Genomic DNA, 18,914 nt, shown 5'->3' on the forward strand with positions numbered 1-18,914 from the left:
ATCTTGGTCAATAGGGAGGTACTGTGCAGGTTTTCTTAAGTTAAAAAAAAAAAAAAGCTTTTTGACATGAAAATAATTTTTATGATCCTGACGACTTATGTAGCAGGTTCTGGAATTTGTATTACTCTTCAGAGTAGCTCAGAATTTATGTTAGTCATCAGTGAGAAGGAGTATGTTCATCTAGGTTTTCCACTCCTCCATCTGTATTTCTCTGTTTTATTCCTTCTTTGCTGTATGGGAATACTGGAAAAAAAATTGCTATTGTAGGAATTCCCGCAGCTCCAGTCACAAGAAAGCTCTCTCAGTAATTGAATTCCCACCATTACACAAAAAATGTGTAGAAAACGTAAGATAATTGAAGCTAGGATTAGTAATATGTAAAAATGCAAGGATAAGCAGTGTACATAGCCTTTAAACTTCCACTTATAGCCTGATTATCAGACCACATTTGCAGCCAGTGAACACCCTGCTTTTCAAGTTGCAAATTTCACTTTGGCTGCTTTCTTCACATCTGTCATGGTTTGACCCCAGCCAGCAGCTAAGCATCACACAGCTGCTCACCCCTCCACCCTCCTAGTGGGATGGGGAGGAGGATCGGGGGGTGGGGGGGGGGAAGTAAAACTCGTGGGTTGAGATAAGAGCAATTTAATAACTAAAGTAAAATAAAATATAATACTAACTGATAATAGTAATAATATAATAATTGTAATGAAAAGGAATATAACAAAAAAAGAGAGAAATAAAACCCAAGAAAAGACAAGTGATGCACAATGCAGTTGCTCACCACCCGCTGACCGATGCCCAAGCAGCGATCCACCACACTGAATCCAAAACACAGCACTGTACCAGCTACTAAGAAGAAAATTAACTCTATGCCAGCCAAAACCAGGACAACATCTTACAGCAGGGTGTCCTTTCCGAACACTGTTATGTGTACATAGAGTAACAGTGCTGCTTTGGAGACACTGTGGTGTTAGTAAATGGGTTTGAACAGATGGTATCACAAAGGGCCCAGAGGTAAATGACTGTATTCCTCCGTCTTGTTAGCCTATAATGTTGCATGAAAAATACTGCCAGATCCCCTTTCCAAAGAGGATAGGCACATCTTTTATTTAAAAAATACTTCGTGAAAATTAAATAAATAAACAAATAAATAAGCCTCATTGGAGACTTTAAAGACTTTCTGTCATTTGCTATTCTTTCTTTAACTAGAAGTAATTGTATGAATGCAGATGGCTACAATGTGTATATCTGTTTCTTATTTTCCACATTTTGTAGCTTTTCCGATCAGGGGCCCAAAAAGCATTATTTTTGGAAGCATATTTTAGTTGAAAGAGAGCATATTTTATGTAAATTATTTGAAAATTTTTCAGAACATTCACATTTTATGTGATCTCATGCTTAAAATTTTGTCATACCTTTTGTATCAGATTCAAAAATTACTGCATATTTTTAAAGAATGCTATTAAAAGGGACTAACCAAATATTTACCTCAATATTTAACTCTAATGCGCTTCGTCTTTGATTTTTTGATTTGTTTCGGTCTCCAAAGAGACTTGCCCTTTTAAAAAAGATATGTGCCTTTTAAAAAAAAAAAAAAAAAAGATGCCTCATTTAGCCCTTAGTCTTTAAAATGGGGGGGTGTCCTGGCTTCGGCTAGGACAGAGTTAACTCTCTTCTTAGTAGCTGGTACAGTGCTGTGTTTTGGATTTAGTGTGAGAATAATGTTGATAACACACTGATGTTTTAGTTGTTGCTAAGTAGCGCTTATCTTAAGCCAAGGACTTTTCAGTTTCCCATGCTCTGCCAGCAAGCAGGTGTGCAAGAAGCTGGGAGGGAGCACAGCCAGGGCAGCTGACCTGAACTAGCCAAAGGGATATTCCATACCATGGAACGTCATGCCCAGTATATAAACAGGGGGGAGTTGGCTGGGAGGGGCGGATCGTGGCTCTGGCATCAGTCAGCGGGTGGTGAGCAATTGCATTGTGCATCACTGGGGTTTTTTCCTTCCCCTCCCCCCCTTCCTTTTTTTGTTATATTCCTTTTCATTACTACTATTATTATTATATTTCATTATTATTATTATTGTTAATATTATACTTTAGTTATTAAACTGCTCTTATCTCAACCCACGAGTTTTACTTTCTTTTCCCTTCCTCCTCCCCACCCCACTGGGAGGGGAGGGGGAAGCGGCTGCGTGGTGCTGAGTTGCTGACTGGGGTTAAACCACGACAAGGATTTAATTTGATAACTGTGGTGGACCTTAGCTTCTGAGCTGTGTGCCAAACCGGGCTGTTCCAGGGGACGATTGCCTCCGTCACGTGCAGACGTTGCACTGTCCTTCCGCTCTCCCTGCTGGCTTTCTCCTCCTAAGTTGGCAGGGTGTCACGGATGACAAGTTTCCTGCTCTCCTGGCACTTCAGAGAGCAGAATTTGTGTCGGTCCCAGTCCTTTGGCAGCTCACGAGAGAAGACTGCAGAAGGGAGGGAGCAGAGACACGGTGCCTGTGTTCCCAGTACCCTCCAGTTGGTTGGCCGCCCAGTTCGGGAGCGGTGGTTTTAACCCTGCCTGGGTCCAGGGCCAGGCCAGGGAGGGAATGAACGCCAGTAGTCGTTTCTTCCCTTGGGGCATTATAAACAAAAATTATTTTTAATATTTTACATCCTGTCAAGTTTGTAAAATATCAATGCTTTTAGGTTTTTTGCTAGTACATTAATTTTGAAGCATAAAGAAAGATTCTGGGTGCGCAGGGGTCTTGTGGAAGTGATTTGTTGGTGCAGGCCGCGTTAGCTGGACATGGTTAATACATGGAGTTTACCACAGGAGGTGATTTATAACCAAGCTCAGTTCACAGACAGTTTATGAGAAACAGAGATCCCTGGAACTAACTCATCACTTTTTTTGTTTACGTTCTTCTTTTTACCCAGAGTTTCAAAAATGAGGTTACTTTGTATATTCCTCTTGGACACTTGAAAGGGAAGAGGCTTTCCTCCTTAATTTTTTTAGGTGCTAGGAAAAGGGGATGCTAACTTTTTCTTTCAGCTCAAGAAAGACCTGAAACTAATTTCTTATTTTTTCTTCTCTCCTTTCTTCCATTCCCCAGTAACATACTTCATCTCTGCCACTACAGTTATTGGGTTTTCTGGGCAGTAGTAGCAGAGAAAATTGACAAAATAATTTAATGCTGCCCCATAAGTTCTGAAAGAAGGAGGATTGTCTTTGCCTTTCAGAGTCCCTGCAGCAATGCAGTGACGCTTTGAGAACTCCGTTCAATTTTACTTTTTGTTTAGAAAGCTTTAAAACAAAACCAAGACAGGCAATTCTGCCAGTTTAATTGAATACCTTCAGGTCTTGTCTACATGCTTAGGCATATTTTCTTACTAATCTTTCACAAGGTCTTCAAATGTATCTGCATATAAATGAGGAACTGTGTGCATGTATACGTGTGTGTACGTGTACATACAGTTCTTAAAACCAAAAAAAACTTTTTTCTTTTCTTTTTTTCTTATAAACTGAAGAATTGCCTCCTGCTCGCAGTATGTAAGTTCTGTACTTCTGCAGAGCAGAGGAAGCTGATAATGAGTTGGTAACATCCTGCAGTTAGGTAGTCCCCCTTAAGGAGAAAGAAGAATTATAATTACCTGTTCTATTTTGAGCAGGTGATTTTGAAAAGTGACCAAGCCATGGACCATTTCAAGAGAGGTATTGGGAGGTTGGGATGGCGTTTTAATAGGCCGAATGCCATCTGCTTCAGCAATTTGTAACGTTTTATCATTGACAAATGTAGAGGAATGAGGCAGTCTATTTTGCTGGAATGGACAGATTTCTGTCCATCTGTGCTTGTATTACACCATGTCACTTGTACTTTAGATCTGCATAGCTCTGAGCCAAGATAGAAGCCACAGCAAGGTCAAGAGGTGGAGAAGCCTGTCAGCACATTCTGTCTCTAATGATATGACAACTGCAAATTGGTGCTTCAAGCACAACCTGGAGGCAGTCATTATGTTGGGCCTTGAAGCTCAGCTTTCTCTAATATCGTTTCAAAGGAAAATGCTAACTTCAGATGCTTCCGATTAGTCAAGAGTTTAATCTATTGTAGTTTAAAGTCAGATTCATTCCTGTGTTTCTTCAAAAGGAAAAAAAACTCAAAAAAAAAAAATCATTGTTAGGAGGTTGTATATAGATTTGTATTGTTGTTTTTCCTGAAAAAAATGAATGCTGCTTCTTTCCAGTGGCTGAATTAGATAACTTTGCTATATTTCAAGCCTTTGTTTCTTCTCTGCATCCATGCATCTGCTGTCTTTTCCTTTTTTCTTTTCTTTGTTTTCTTTCTGAGTTTACACAAAGCCATTGCGTTAATATTTTTATGAGACTAGAGAGTTGATCCTAGCAGGTGACCTTGAAGATATGCTGGTCTTCCTCTGTTTCACTAGTGCCTACCAGATCGTTGTTGAGGAGTTGCACCCGCACCGAACAAAGCGAGAAACAGGTGCCATGGAGTGCTACCAAATCCCCGTCACCTATCAGACTGCTCTTAGCGGAGGGTCGCCGTATTACTTTGCTGCTGAGCTGCCCCCAGGAAACCTGCCAGAGCCAGCACCCTTTACCGTGGGTGACAACAGGACTTACCAGGGTTTCTGGAACCCTCCGCTGGCTCCTCGGAAAGGCTACAACATCTATTTCCAGGCCATGAGCAGTGTTGAGAAGGTAAGTGCCAACCACACCTTTCTCCTGGAGGGAGTCAAAGACATGCCCGTGGTGACAATTAGGACTGTCAGAGTTGGACATAGTAGGTGTTGGCAGTGGCACTGCTGTAATCCCTTCCATGCTGTGACAGCATGGCAGCATGCCATTCACATTTCACACCACCCTTGTATCATAGTAACTGCTACTAGATGAGAGTTTAATACATCTCGTAGTAATCGTCTGAGTGAAGTAATTTCAGTGCTGTGACTCTGCCTCCTCGGTAAATAACATCCACAGCCCTCTCCCCAATTCTCAATACTTGCACACTTCAGAAGATTAAATTACTGCAGGATAAACAGAATTTGGGCTGCTCAGTGGGCTAATAAAACATTACAAACTTTTTGAGACTCATGCCCTGAATGTCAAATAAAAAGCAAAAATTTGCGTGAGCAAAAGTAACCCCAGGCCCACGGTGTGTTTACAAGAGCCTTTCTGAAAAGCTGTACTTTAGGCTTGCTCCACTGCTGTGCAGTAGTAGAAGTATGGCTGTCGCTCACCTTCATTACCTCCTTGGTGATTCATTTTTAACTCTGTTGCTGAGTACTGATGCTGGCTCTGTATGCATATGGAAGGGGGAAAGGTGCCAGGGAGGGAGGTTCCAGGTGGGAAGAACAACTGTGGCTCTGCAAGCCCTGTGCTGTTGCTCTTGAACAGTTTTTCCTCTCGTAAATGAGAAATGAGGGAGGGGGAAATGATCAGTGAGGAAGGAAAATGTGGTAGACACAGAAGCTTCAGATATTTAAAAATCTAAAATTTTGATTTATGGTTTAGAAAACTGAAGGAAATTGCAGTAATACGTCCATAGGAATCTCCATATGAAGTGTCCAGGCAGGTCAGAAAGGAACTAGAAAGGATAGCTAGATTGATAGCCACTGAGACGCACCAGAGCCATCGGAAAGGAGCAGAAGCCATGTTTACCCTTCCTTACGTTTGGGTCTCTGCGGTGACTAAACAAATCCTAGCTAACAGGCAGCCTTGCCTTGGAGCCTTTTGAAGAAAATCTCACCTTCTACCTATGGTTATGAAAATTGCGTATGCATCAAGTCAGAATGGGGACAAAGCAGGAGCTAATGAAACAGTACTGGAGCTGCTTGAGAACTGGATGCTTTTTCTGATGGAAGAGACCATTCCCTCTTTTTAGTTCTTATCTGTAGACCTGTATGAAGCAAACAAAGCAAAATAAAAGGTAACTGCTAGACACTCATCCATATTTCCCTCACCTGCTACAAATAATTCCCTTTGCTTTTGTTGGCTTCCAGCAGACTAAATTGTAAGGAAATTTGTTTCATTCCCCAAGAAATGAATGGGAGGAAAAAGTGAAATAAAAATATTAAATACGAAAACAGATCTTTATTTTGACTTTTACATTTTGACCGATAAGTAGAAGATGAGGGAAGAACACATTATTTTTCACTTTAACCTGGTTTCAGTTTGTGAGGGAGTTTAATCCTAAAATGGTTTTCTCTGGTATGGTTTAAAACTTTGGATCAGATTTCTGTTCCTAGAGGGATGTGGGGGGAGGTTTTGGGGGGATTGCAATGCATTCTGCCGGGACAGAGATCTAGTGGTTATAAGATAACCTCTGAGCTGCAGAGTATTTAAACAGTTGCTTTACTATAAACTAGTGGGATCACCAAAATAGTCAAGGGGAAGTAAAGTATGCTCTGAAATACACTGTAGGGTTGGGATGAGGGTTACTCTGTGATCCTCACAGACATTTTGAACAAAAGTGGGCAGGTAAATCCAGTAACTGGGGAGAATGCTAATTAGGGAAGATAATATTGATAAACTTTACGGGGCTTTCATTTAGATTGAAAAATTGTCTTTATGGAACACTTATGGGAAGCCTCAACTCACAACTTCACTCATTCTTTACAAGCTGTGTTTACAAAACAGCATCAACATATTTTACCTGTTCCTCAGGAATCTTCAAGAGGAGAGAAATCCCAGGGGATATATTTGGGGATGGAGTGCTGGGGAGGTGCAGGACGAGAGGGAGCATATTTTATAGAATGAAACTGTCATTATTATATTTTCTAATTACATGCTAATGTTGTTTAGAGTGATCTAATACAACAGCAGCTGCATCCTCTCATGCAACCTTATGCTATTTCAGTATGTTTGCCTTTAAAATGACTGCACATTGTACAGAAAGGTCAGAAAGCCCATTTATGAGTGACGCTTGTCTGTTCAAGTTGTCCAAACTGTGCATAACCAAGTCATTTCTCTGTTCATTTGTTTTAATTGCTGACCAAACTTCGGGATGGGGGGGGAGTACAATACATACAAATTGTCTTTGCACGTGCAACATCTTCTGAAGCACATCGCTGTCAAATCACTGTCTTTCCTGGGCAGATTATATTGGTTGTAGATTAACTGTGTCATATGTGAAGGGATACCTGGGCTGCTTCTGTGCTCATTCCACACTCAGAAGCATGAGGGAGCGCGTTGCTGATGTGCTTCAGGTGACTGTTCAAGACTGTCAGGCTGCAGCAAGACATAAATTTGGAGACACTGCTGAGCAAATGTACCTTCTTTGCTGCACGATGCTGTTGGAGGTCAACACTGGCTCAGGATTTCTGTGCCATGACATAAATAGGAGCACCAGTCCTCCCCGTTTCTTCCACTGCACCCTCTCTCTGTATTCTTATGGCATGATTTCCATTTGATTTGAATAATCTGAAATTTTGCTACATTTGGGCTGTCCTGCACCTTTTCACCCCATCGTTATCCTGGATAGTACAGACCAATGTCTAGCTTTCATCCAGCTTTTGTAAAGGCAAAATCACCCAGCCTCCTCCTCTGCTAAGCCCAGAGCCCTGAGCCACCTTGTTGGGTTGCCCCAGCTGATCAGCAGATCTAGGACGAATGTGTGGAGCAGGGAGGGCAAGAAAAAGCAACCTGATCTGACTGCTTTCTTTACTTTTCCCTCCTCAACAGGAAACCAAAACTCAGTGTGTCCGAATAGCTACAAAAGGTAAGAGGTTCGTCCCTCCACACAAAGTAGCTTTTTTAATGAAATGTGGCATTTCTTTTAAATGTTTGAACCAAAGCCAGTACTATCCCTCTATTTTGAACCACATGATTGTCTTAAAATGTAATGGGCTACTGCTTTTTATTCTTTGGTATTAGGCCAAGAGACTACTGTTCTAGCAATACTCAGAATTTAGACAAAATAAGCACTCCTTTTTTGTTCCTCTGTCTGTGGTTTTCAGGATCTGCTTTTAGGCTGCTGGAGCATTGCAGGTGGCAGATAGATGGACTGGAGACGAGAAAGCGCACTTAGTTAAACTGTCTGTTATGCTAACAATTATTTCCAAGCAGGGGTGGAAATAATTTAAATGAAGGACACGATAGTTAATTTTCCTAAGTAAGAGCTCCGAGTGTTAGCTAGACATAGGGGAGGGCTGATTTGAGGAAGGCTTCTGTCGTTGATAGCAAGCGAGGCCCAGGGCTAAGACTGACTGCATAACTGTGAGAATAAATCATATTGACCCCACATACAGCGGGTTAATCACATACTGCTCACTCAAAAATGCTGTTTCATCTTCAAATGCGGACTTAGTTGTTCTGCTTATTGTTAACTCTTGCTTTGACTGTATTTATAGCCATTCATTTTGGTTGCTTGATTGTGGCAACATGAGAGTTGTTTGAAAGACTCTGGCAGCATAAACAAGAAAGCAGCTTACAAATGCTGAAAGAGTACTCTGCAGAGGCCCAGCACTACTTATATTGTCTCTCTCTAAGTGCATGTTGATATTCAGCATAAAAAACCCTTCAGATATGAGCAAGCGGGCATTTAAAGTACTGCGGTGGCACATCAGCACCATTTTTTCAATTGCTTCTTTCAATTTAAAACTTGTTCCAATTAAAAGCTGGTGCCTCTAATGAGGTGGTAGCAACCAAACATTTTCTTGAGAAACTGGAAAATAAAATGTACTTCTCAAGACATGTTAATATTTTCGTCAAGTGAGGTAAGCTAATAAAAACAGGAAATTAAAACCGTGAGCTAAGTCTTCTGTGAAAAGTACATCAGCATTATCTTTCTTATGTTTACCTGGCAAGATTAAATGCTTTAATTAAAATATATTTGCATAAACAAATATTTATGTACCACAAGCATGTATTGCTAGGATTTGAGTCAAGGGAGAGTCTTGAAAGGCTTAAAAACAACCTAAAATATTGCAGGACTGAGGAAGGGGAAAGCAGTGGTCTCTCTCATCATAAATTTTCTGGATAGTAATAACAAAACGGGGAAGGAATTCACCTGGCTTATGAGGAAATTATTTTTTACTTAACCATACTCAGTTCACTGATCTCAAAGCAACGTTCATGGGAGCAGTAGTCCTGTTGGTGGTTGCTTGTATGCCTTCCTCTGCTGTAACAGTCACGTTCACCCCAATGGCTGTAGTCTGAGGGAAAGGGGAAATGAGTAGCAGGTTTCTTACCATCATGCCATAAATCTTGCCTTTGCAACTCTGGCTAGAGACGAGTTTTCCTGAGTTAACTGCATTGCCTGATAAGTCAGTACTATACTCCTTGAATGTGGAATTAAAAACGAAGATGTTTTCTCTGACTTTATTGTAATTGATAGATGTGAAATGTGGGGGGAGGCAACATTAGGAGCAAATGCTTTCTCTTGCTCTGAAGGAATGCACTTAATAGGGCATCATCACTTCAAAGTCGCGTACATTCATACCTCTGAAATGAGTTATACTGGTATTCTAATTCATTTTTTAAAAACTGATACTGAAATTTTTTTCCCATGTTTTCATTGTAAAAATACCACAATTTGTTGTACTTGAAGAAAAGTATACTTAATATGTTGGTTTGTGTATATGTTCATCTGGTTATGCTGATTTTTTTCGTAGTGTGTAAGTTTGCTCACCTTACCTAATGCACCCCAGTAAAGCTAACATACCCTTTTAAAATCCAGCAAATTGTCTGAAATATGTATTCAGTTATAAAAGTAGTGTGTAGTTCTGTGTCATCTCTTGTGACTTGAAGCAGCCTACAGCTGGCCAAACTGAATTTTGCCTTGAAGATATTGAAAAGTCAATAAAAATCATAAAGAGCTGGGGTGGAAGGGGGCAGGGGGGAATGACATTAAAGGTGCATGTAAAGGCAAGACAAAATTTCCCTAGTAGTGAAGTTCAGTATTACCAGCAAAGGTACTTTCTCATTTTTATCTCATTCAAGGGTCTGGTGTTATCTACTGTGTATATTCACACCGATAAGATGTAAAGATGAAAAAAAATATGGTAGTAATGTCATGGTTTAGTGCTGGAGAAGTTCATATGCCTGAAATTATAATCTTGATAATTTAACTTTCTTAGATGCGTTATTTCCCAGACTAATTTTTTGTTTGCTTGGGCAGTTCCCTATTAACGTAATTTACATGTATTTTAATATATAAGGGGTTTTGCACATATCATTCCCATGGGTTGCCGTCTACCTTTGAGAATTGATGGAATAGTTTGTTTATTGGCGTCAGACTAATGGAAGTCAGCAAATTTAAATTGAAGCACTCATACCTTTTCAGTCCATATATTCCAGGTGCAATGTTCTCATGTGCTTCTGATAACAACATGCACTGAAGTGTGAACTCATCTAACAGATGGTGCCAAATCATGACTAAAGTATGTTGCTGCTTTTGGTGTGTCTTGAAAAAAATGTTTTTAGAGTAATCTGAGAGGCTTACTAGTGTCTGGTGTATTAAAATACACTGAGTTAATTTTTCATGGAAGAAAATATTGGAACAGCACCAGATTAAAAAGTAGTCTCCTGAGCAGTTCCTGTGTGCTTGCAGATGAAGGATGAATGCCAGAGTGATTCTCTGATGGCCCTGATTTAGGGTAATAATAGGATTCCTCCTTTATCTGGACACGTATTTCCACAAAACTTGTAAGAATTTAATGACATTATTTTTGCCCTTCTGCAGATTGGACTGAATTGGCCAAGAGAGTCCCAAGTTATTACATGTGGCAAGAGGGTATGAAAGTTGCACATGTGTACACAGTCTGTTCACATAAGCTTTGATTCTTGAGGAAACCAGGTTAAAAATAACTCCTTGTGACACAGGTGGCGGGTAGAACATACCTAAAGCACCATTTCCATTACAAGTGTAGCCCAGAAAATGTATGAACTGTGAATCATTTTAATTCCTTGGATACTTTTAGCCAATATTGCCTTCCTCTGTCAACCTGAATTCCCTTCCCATTCAGATCCTCTTAGTAATCAGTGATCAGCATCAATTTAAAAAAAAAAAAACAAAAAACCAACAAACACAACAGTTAACTGTTCTGTACCTCATTATTTCTTGAATCTAGGTAGTAGCATTACTCAGTCACTAATAATCTGGTTTCCCACACATAGTAACTGAAGAAAGAGGAAAAAAAATCTTGTTTTCTGAAGTACAGAGAAGGCTACAGAGGCTGAGGTAATAGGTCAGATATTCATTAGGAACGCAAAGATAGAATTATGCTAGGAAATGTGCATTGTTTGACAAAAAAGTGTTAGATACAATTTCCTAAAGAAAGTTCTCAAACTTCCTAAAACTGATTTGGTAAGGCAGAGTTCAGCCAATCCATAACATGCTCATATCACAATGAATACGTGATAACTGAACCTGCCTAACCAAAGTATTGCTAGAGGAGTGAATAAAAGATGCGTGATTTCCATGGCATGCACTTCAGAGTAACACACGATGTGATGACTGATCAGTCACATCTTGGAGTTGAGTTTGACTGTGTAAAACTTTGAATGGGTTACCACTTGCACACAATGTTGGCATTTCATTTTACAGTCTAAAATGTTATCAACTGCTAAGGGAATGAAACCAGATTAACATGGTCAGAGAAGAGTGATGCTTCAAGTTATTTAGCATGTAAATAGACATTAAGAGGACAGAAGGGACAGCAGAGCTGTTATTAAGCAGAGAGTATGTGAAGTTGACATTTCTGACAGTTTTTAGGCTGCCAAGTTTGAGGCTAACACTGATTTACGTGTATTCTTTTGTTTTGTTTAGGGGACTAGAGAAAAATATTGAAAATTTAATTAGAAGAAATCTACTGTGGCAGTAAATAAAGAAGTGGTGGGCCTGGGAGCTCTATCCCAAAATGGTTAGAAGGAATAAATGAAGTCCAAGGTTCCTCACTCTGCGTTTAAAACATGAACTCCTTCACCTCCAAAATTATTTTCCCTTGTGGTTTTAATTTGTATTATTAGTTCAGGCAGTATAGAACTTGTCTATCTCTATGCACGTTTGGTTCATACAGATGGATGAAAATGCCATTTGAGATGATGCGCATCTGGAAGTAATTGTGAAATAGCAGAAAATGACTTTTTAATCTGATTTGAGGAATAAAAAGGTCTGGGTGGTAACATTTCAACTGCAAGTGTGCATTTAGTCCACCATCATTATTGCTCTGAATTCATTCCCACAGCAGTTGGGGATTGATCCAAAGGCCTTTGATGACAATGGGAGTCCTTCCACTGACATTAATGTGCTTTGGATTAGGTCTTTAGAAGTCATAAATCTGTCTAGACGATAATTATTTCCTTGAAATTGTTCCTGATGATGTTTCTGCTCTTAGGGAAATTTGTGAAAGTCGAATCACCTCCTGTAGCAGGATGCTCAGCTATGTCTGTTACTGATTAATGCACAAATGAAGGAAGATGTCAGATGCTAAATGTATATGAAACGAAGCTTCTCTCACTGTTGTTTTTATGTTTGGATCAATGCTCCTACAATGACTTTTAGCTGTACCATCGTAATAGGCACTGGAGACCTAAGTGGCAATATAAATTTAGAGAAGGATGGAGATGTTGCCTAAGACACATCTTTCTTTTCAGTCATTCATAGGAAAAGCTGTTAATATGTTTAAACTTCAGTGGTCTTTTGCATAATGTCTTTTATCTCACAAAGAGGAGATTTTAACTGACTTGCTGAGCTTTCCAAAGATGGAAACAGAATATTAGCATGGCATATTTTCCTCTTTTGTATGCAAAATTGCAGTGGCTCACCAAGCAACCACATCCGCCAGTTCTGATGTCTTTGGTTGTAAATTAAAAATTGAATGGTCCTTTGATGGAATACTTGATGATGCTTATAAAAAAAGCAGTTAACTGAGGGACACCTCCAGATTTCCAGACACAAAACCTATAAAGTGGGTATTTTCATATATGTGCGGAGAGTAACAAAATCATGGAATTCAATTACCAAAATTTGATTTGAGTAAAAATGAATTTAATGTAACAAGAGGATTTATTAGGTGAAACTACCTGATTGATACACATGGGACAACAATTTTCAGAGAATGTTTTTCCTGTTCTTTATTATAAGGCCCCAAAGAGAAGTACTCTTTTCTGCTTGTTGCTTGACATCTGTAAGAAATAAGGGTCCCTTCTGAGGGTAACAGCAAAAAAATCTAAATTACCTAATTTTTTTTATGCTTATGCCATTGCCTGAGCTGAACCATTTATTTTAACTGTATTTGAGAATAATTATGATCAGAAGTATTTTCTAGTTTCTGGCCCCTTTCCCAAGTCTTCAGGCATATGGGTTTATTACTATGTTTTGAAAGAGTAGTTGACTGTTTTGGGTCAGAAAAGTTTCATGGATGAGTAAATCTAGTAAATACAATTAATAAGTCTAATCGCTTTACTAGAGAACTTTATTTTTAAATACATTGCTTAGTGAATAAATGTATTACATGCAAACATTCTTTTATTAAATTTAGTTTGGTTTTGAAAACTAGCTTTTTTTAAATCGGTAAGTTTATAAGAGGAAACACTAGCGATACATTTCAGTGTTTTTAAAAAATCAACCATCAGAATGAAGAAATTTTGAGTCCAAAGATATAATAAATATTAGCTTTCCTTGATTTTGAAATGTTTCGGTATTTCTTTTGGCCTAGATACTTAACAATTTACTTTGTGCAGATGCTATAAGCAGATTGAAATCTTGGGAACCTTAAAGGTTTCCTAAAGAATAAGAATTTTAAAAGTAAGAATTCAGGTAGAGGATTCTAGTTTATATTTAAATATTAGAGAATGGATGTTGATACCTTAGCTGCTCTAGGTGAAGGATCAGCATCTTAGCATATATGCTCTTTTAGTAGGTACCTGGTTTCTTAGGTCTCTTTGGCTATTATGAATATTATTTCATGAATCAGATTGTGGGCATTGAATGTTTTGCATTCATTGGTAAAGAATATGGAGACATAAAGGTAGAAATATACTGTTTTTACAAAGCCCATTAGACTTTTAACTGCAATAGAAAATCCTTGATTCCTCTTATAATAGATACACAATTAAAATAACCATTTAAAATGACCATTTGCTAACAATGCAGCGGGTTTTTATTTTAGCTCCCCTTTTTTCTGTTCTTTCATCATCTCTTACTTGCCTTTTCTTCTATCTTTACCTTCCTTGTGTCATTGTAAAATTACAAGTGTTCAGAGAAGGTAAACTCTATCATCACCTGATAGGACTGGGCTCATTAGCCCCTTTTCACACAGACAGCCTGTATCCACTTTCATTTTATATTGTGAATAACTGTACCGTTGGATAAAATGGCCCCTTGCAATGCCTGGAGTTGAAGGGTGTGTGAGGTGGAACAGGCAGAGATTGCTGCCTCTAACAGTCTGTCGCAGGCATCTCACATGCACGTTTGGCCCAGGAGCGACACGAGTTTGGCTTATCTGTGCAGCAGTGGAGCTTTAGAGCAGCCCCATTAAGGGATAGTGCTGTTTCACCTTTTCAAAGAAAGGAGGAGAAAGGGGTCTCTAGGAATTATCAATTCTTTTTACATCCAGTCAGTAGTCTTCAGCCAAAATGATGCTTTCTCCACATTAGTGGGCCAGTCAACACTGACAGTCCAGAGTAGGTTTTGCCACACACATCGTTGACTTGTAAGTTGAATTCTGTACCCAATAAAGCAACCAATTGCTGATGCTAGAAATATCCCTACATACAGGTATCTTACCACCGTTGTTAGTGCCAGGACAGAAACTACAGTTCAAACTGATGAGGTCAAAATCAGTCATGCTTGAAACCGGTTCCGTGAAATGGTGCATTAGATTGGGAGATTTTAATATACACACATCTATTGGATTTGGGAGTTTGTAGGAAAGTCCTACATTGTTTTGGAAGTGGTAATGAAAACTTGAATGGCACTACAGTAGTGATGGTGTGTTCTGAGCCCTCGCTGGTCATCGCTGTCCCGTAGTTCTGATGTGCTGTCGTTACAGAAGACATCATGGATGCATTCAATGTTGAAATAGTAGCAGCTTCCTTCCTACGCTACAACTTAGCACTGGTGAAGTAAAAATCATTTATGTGGCAGATTTATATGATCGTTAATAATGAGGAGTTGATGTCAGTAGGTCACACATAAGCCAACACAGATAGAAAATCAAATTCTTAGAGAGTATGTATGGCTGGTGGTCACAGAGCTGGTGGAAAAAGTGCCTGTCAGCAGCACATTGCTACCCCTGTTACAAATGACTGATCTCACTCAGATTTGCCAAAATAAACTAACTTAACATAGTCAAAATAATTTTAAATGTTTCCTAGGTTAGAACAATTGCACGAGCAGTTCTGAAAGCAGGGTAGAAATGACAGTATGTGCTGGAGTAGTGGTGAAAGGCAAGGGGGAGGTAGTCTTCACCATCTTCGGCTGCAACCAAAAGGTCTTGAGGTCATGTTTAAAACTGCCTGAAGAAATTGAACCTCAAGGTCAAAGCTGCTTCAGTCCAACTATGAAAAACAAACATAAAATGTTACATCGATATGCGACACCTTAGCACAGAGGTGATAACCTTTGCAATTATCCATCCTTGTATTAACAGCTACCTAACACAGATATTTTGAATAGAAAAGAAAGTATTTTTGAGCAATAAAGCTGCTCACTGTGCACCTGGGCAGGAAGGACAAGCAGGGCTTAATTTCAGAAAAGGATGATGCCCAAAGAATGCAGAACTTCAGCAACATCTAAATCAGAAATGTGCTTATTGATTTTTATGAAAGCTGTTTATGGCCCTAAAATCAGCATCACTGTGTTTCTCTGTATCTGATCAAACACTTTTAACTAAATGAAAAGAAGTTCCACTTCGTTGTCATGAACGTTACAAGGGTTTATTAAACTGTTTGCTTGTCATCTGTGACAGAGTGCTAAGTGAAGTTCTACAGCTAGTCATCTAGAAACAAGGAGCAGCGTTGCCAAGCGTAGTAGCGCTTCCTAAACACTGTCAAATGTGTTGCGGAGCAAGTCAGTATGGTTGATTGGCACTGCTGCCAAATTACTTGAATACAGAGATTGATGCTTTGTCAGCTGTGTAAGGAGACGATGGCTCTGAAGTTCAGGAGCACAAACTGCTTTCTGCTCTGATGGGAAGTTGTGTGCTAACCACACTATTTCTGGAAAGATCCTGACCAGAAGGGTATGCAGATGAACCTCGCAGGAGGGACGATCTTTCTAGAAATTGTGTGGTTATTGCACATCTGTCTGTCAGAGCAGGAGGCAGTTACAGGCACTATTAAAGCACTTTTTGTAGCCAGGTAAATTCAAAGCATAGGGAACAGAATTATGACCCTGTGTGTGGTTTTCAATGCTGTTGACTTTGGAAGTGTGTGGAGGCTTTTGTGCGAATTCAGCAGTCTGGAAAGGACTGTGAATATTCTCTGTGCTTCACAGTGACGTGGTGATGGAGGTTCTTGATCAGGATGGACTTCCAGAACCCTTTACTGTCAAAGAGGTCATGAAACAGATTGCATCCTTTGCCACTTCTGATTAACATTTACTTTGTTGAGTCAACAGGAAAGGTAACCACATTCAATACCATATAGATGCCAGAATATTTAACCTGAACATTAAATCAGAGGTCCCATATCTGCTGACTTGTGTTACTTGCTCTTTGCTGATGACCGAGTATTGGTTATTCACACATATGTAAGCAGACTACATATTATTGACTGTTTCAGCCCCTCTGCCAAGTGGTTTGGCCAGGCCATTAGCATAGAGGAAAAAGAGGTCCTGCTCTAACCTTGCTGTGGTGGAAAATATCCTGAGGCAGTAGTCTGTGCTGACAATACATTACTGAAATTTGTGAGAACAGCAGTGCTACTTCAGCAGCATACTTTTTTCAAAACACCACAGTTAATAGCAAAGTCATGCAGGGAATAGCAAAAGCCAATATAGTATTTAGGACGTTAAAGCAGCATGTCTGAAATAAGAGACATCTGGCTTCAAATAAAAGTAAACATCTATTATGCATTAGTTGTTGCCACTCTTTGTATGGCTACAAAACTTGGACCGTTTATGGTCTCCACATCGAGCATCCAAACCATTTCCAATGCACTGCTTTCATGCCCTTGCTGCCATAAAACTGTGGGATGTTACCTTGAGTGCCGCACTCCTAAATTGCTGTCACATTGTCAGCACTGAAGCAAGAGTACAGGATGTCCAGTTATGCCAGACCTAGTTCTCATGTTGGACAACAGACTGCCCAAAGCTGGTTTCTATGGGCAGTTGAAATGCAGCGAAAAGCTTAGAGGTAGCATAATGATGTGGTTAATGGGCAAGTTTAAGGCAAATCCTCAGTTATGTGTCATCAGTTTCACAGTGTGGGAAATTACATCTGAAGATTTTCTGCTCTGGCAAAGAATAGGTACTTACGCCATCATAACATGCAAATAAAATCAGAATGGCACTGTATGATATAAGTGAATATGGTAGCGAAACAGATTATATCTACACTTCACAGTATCATGAAAATGGGTGTCTTTCTGGGACAATAAAACCAGGTCCTTATGTACTGATGGAAAACAGGCATCATAATCACTCTCTCTCTATCCCTGGTGCTGTTGTATTTCTGACTTTGCCATTTCAAAGGGCTACTTATGGAAGATGTAAATCATATTTTTTGTAAACACTGGAACAGGTTGCCCAGAGAACTTGTAGATGCCCCATCCCTGGAAACATTCAAGGTCAGGTTGCACGGGGCTCTGAGCAACCTGATCTAGTTAAAGATGTCCCCGCTTATTGCAGGGGGGTGACCTTTAAAGGTCCCTTCCAACCCAAACTATTCTATGATTCTATGATATGAAGACAAATTTTTAAAACTTTTTCTGATTGTACATCTTATTGTTGGAACTGTTAGATAATGACAGGAAAACCAAATTGTTGACTATTTGCTGGAACTGTTGAAGGAGTTTTTGCTATTATATCCATGTTTTTAACAACAGTAAAAGGATGACTGTTTTCCATATGAGAGAGAGAGAGAGAGGGTAGGATTCTACAGTTACTGTAGTTGGCACTCAGATTGCCTCAATGTATGGAAGGCAGTTGATTTGCACAAGTACAGGCATTTTTTAATGTGAACCTTAATTTTTATGTACACTAACACCATCCAGATTATCTGAATTGTCTGCTTGTTTTGTTGACCCATTACAATAGAAAATACGTAATCAAGCAAATCTCAAATTAATCCTTGATCTGTTTCTAATTTCTCAGATTTTGCTGAATTGAGACTATCATTCCTGTTTTGAAATGACGGTGCTGCATTCCGTAGAATTTCGTAACAAATTTTATAAGGACTAGTAATTGAACATGCTGTCATTATTTTCTGTAGATGTAAACAGATTTTCTCGTGGTTCTTTAGTGTTTCTCACTTCTGGTAGTTCATAAAGATTTAATCCTGAAGGGCTTAGTACCTGATATTATTCCAAAATTTAGAAAGGTTGTCAGCTAGTTCCCATTCTGCTTGAAATCAGTGAGCCATAATGTATATACAGGGATTTACATCCATGTGTTCATCTTTCATAGTACTTCCTTTTGTACACCTAATGGAAAGGGTTACCATTCCTTGCCCTAGTGTAAACATTTTTAAGATACTGGACTGTGAAACCTGGGCACTGGGTGCTTCATCTGCTCAGTGAAACATCTGGAAGAAGCCTCTGTCCTCTATATCTCAAATGTGATCAAAGCTGACAATTGCTGTATGTAATAATACATTTCATTTTCTACTTACACATTTACAGAAAATTCTGCTATAGATACCAGATAGGAAGGTTGATTTTTCGGAATACTCTGTCTAATGAGGAATATATGTCGCAAGTCCCCATGAATAGTGGTCAGATATTAACCGTCAGGGTTAGATTGGATT

General features: G+C 39.3%; 1 protein-coding gene across 3 annotated transcripts in view; it reads left to right on the forward strand.

The window, feature by feature from the left end:
* PTPRK (protein tyrosine phosphatase receptor type K) overlaps positions 1-18,914 on the forward strand; it is a 416,967-nt gene that overhangs the window by 339,989 nt on the left and 58,064 nt on the right. For all 3 annotated transcript variants that reach the window (XM_050893028.1, XM_050893026.1, XM_050893027.1), the window contains exons 12-13: positions 4,434-4,707; positions 7,687-7,723. In XM_050893028.1, the coding sequence (XP_050748985.1) occupies positions 4,434-4,707; positions 7,687-7,723 (311 nt within the window). The remainder of the gene's footprint in view (positions 1-4,433; positions 4,708-7,686; positions 7,724-18,914) is intronic.

Source organism: Gymnogyps californianus, chromosome 3 (genome assembly GCF_018139145.2).
Source record: "Gymnogyps californianus isolate 813 chromosome 3, ASM1813914v2, whole genome shotgun sequence".
NCBI lineage: Eukaryota > Metazoa > Chordata > Aves > Accipitriformes > Cathartidae > Gymnogyps > Gymnogyps californianus.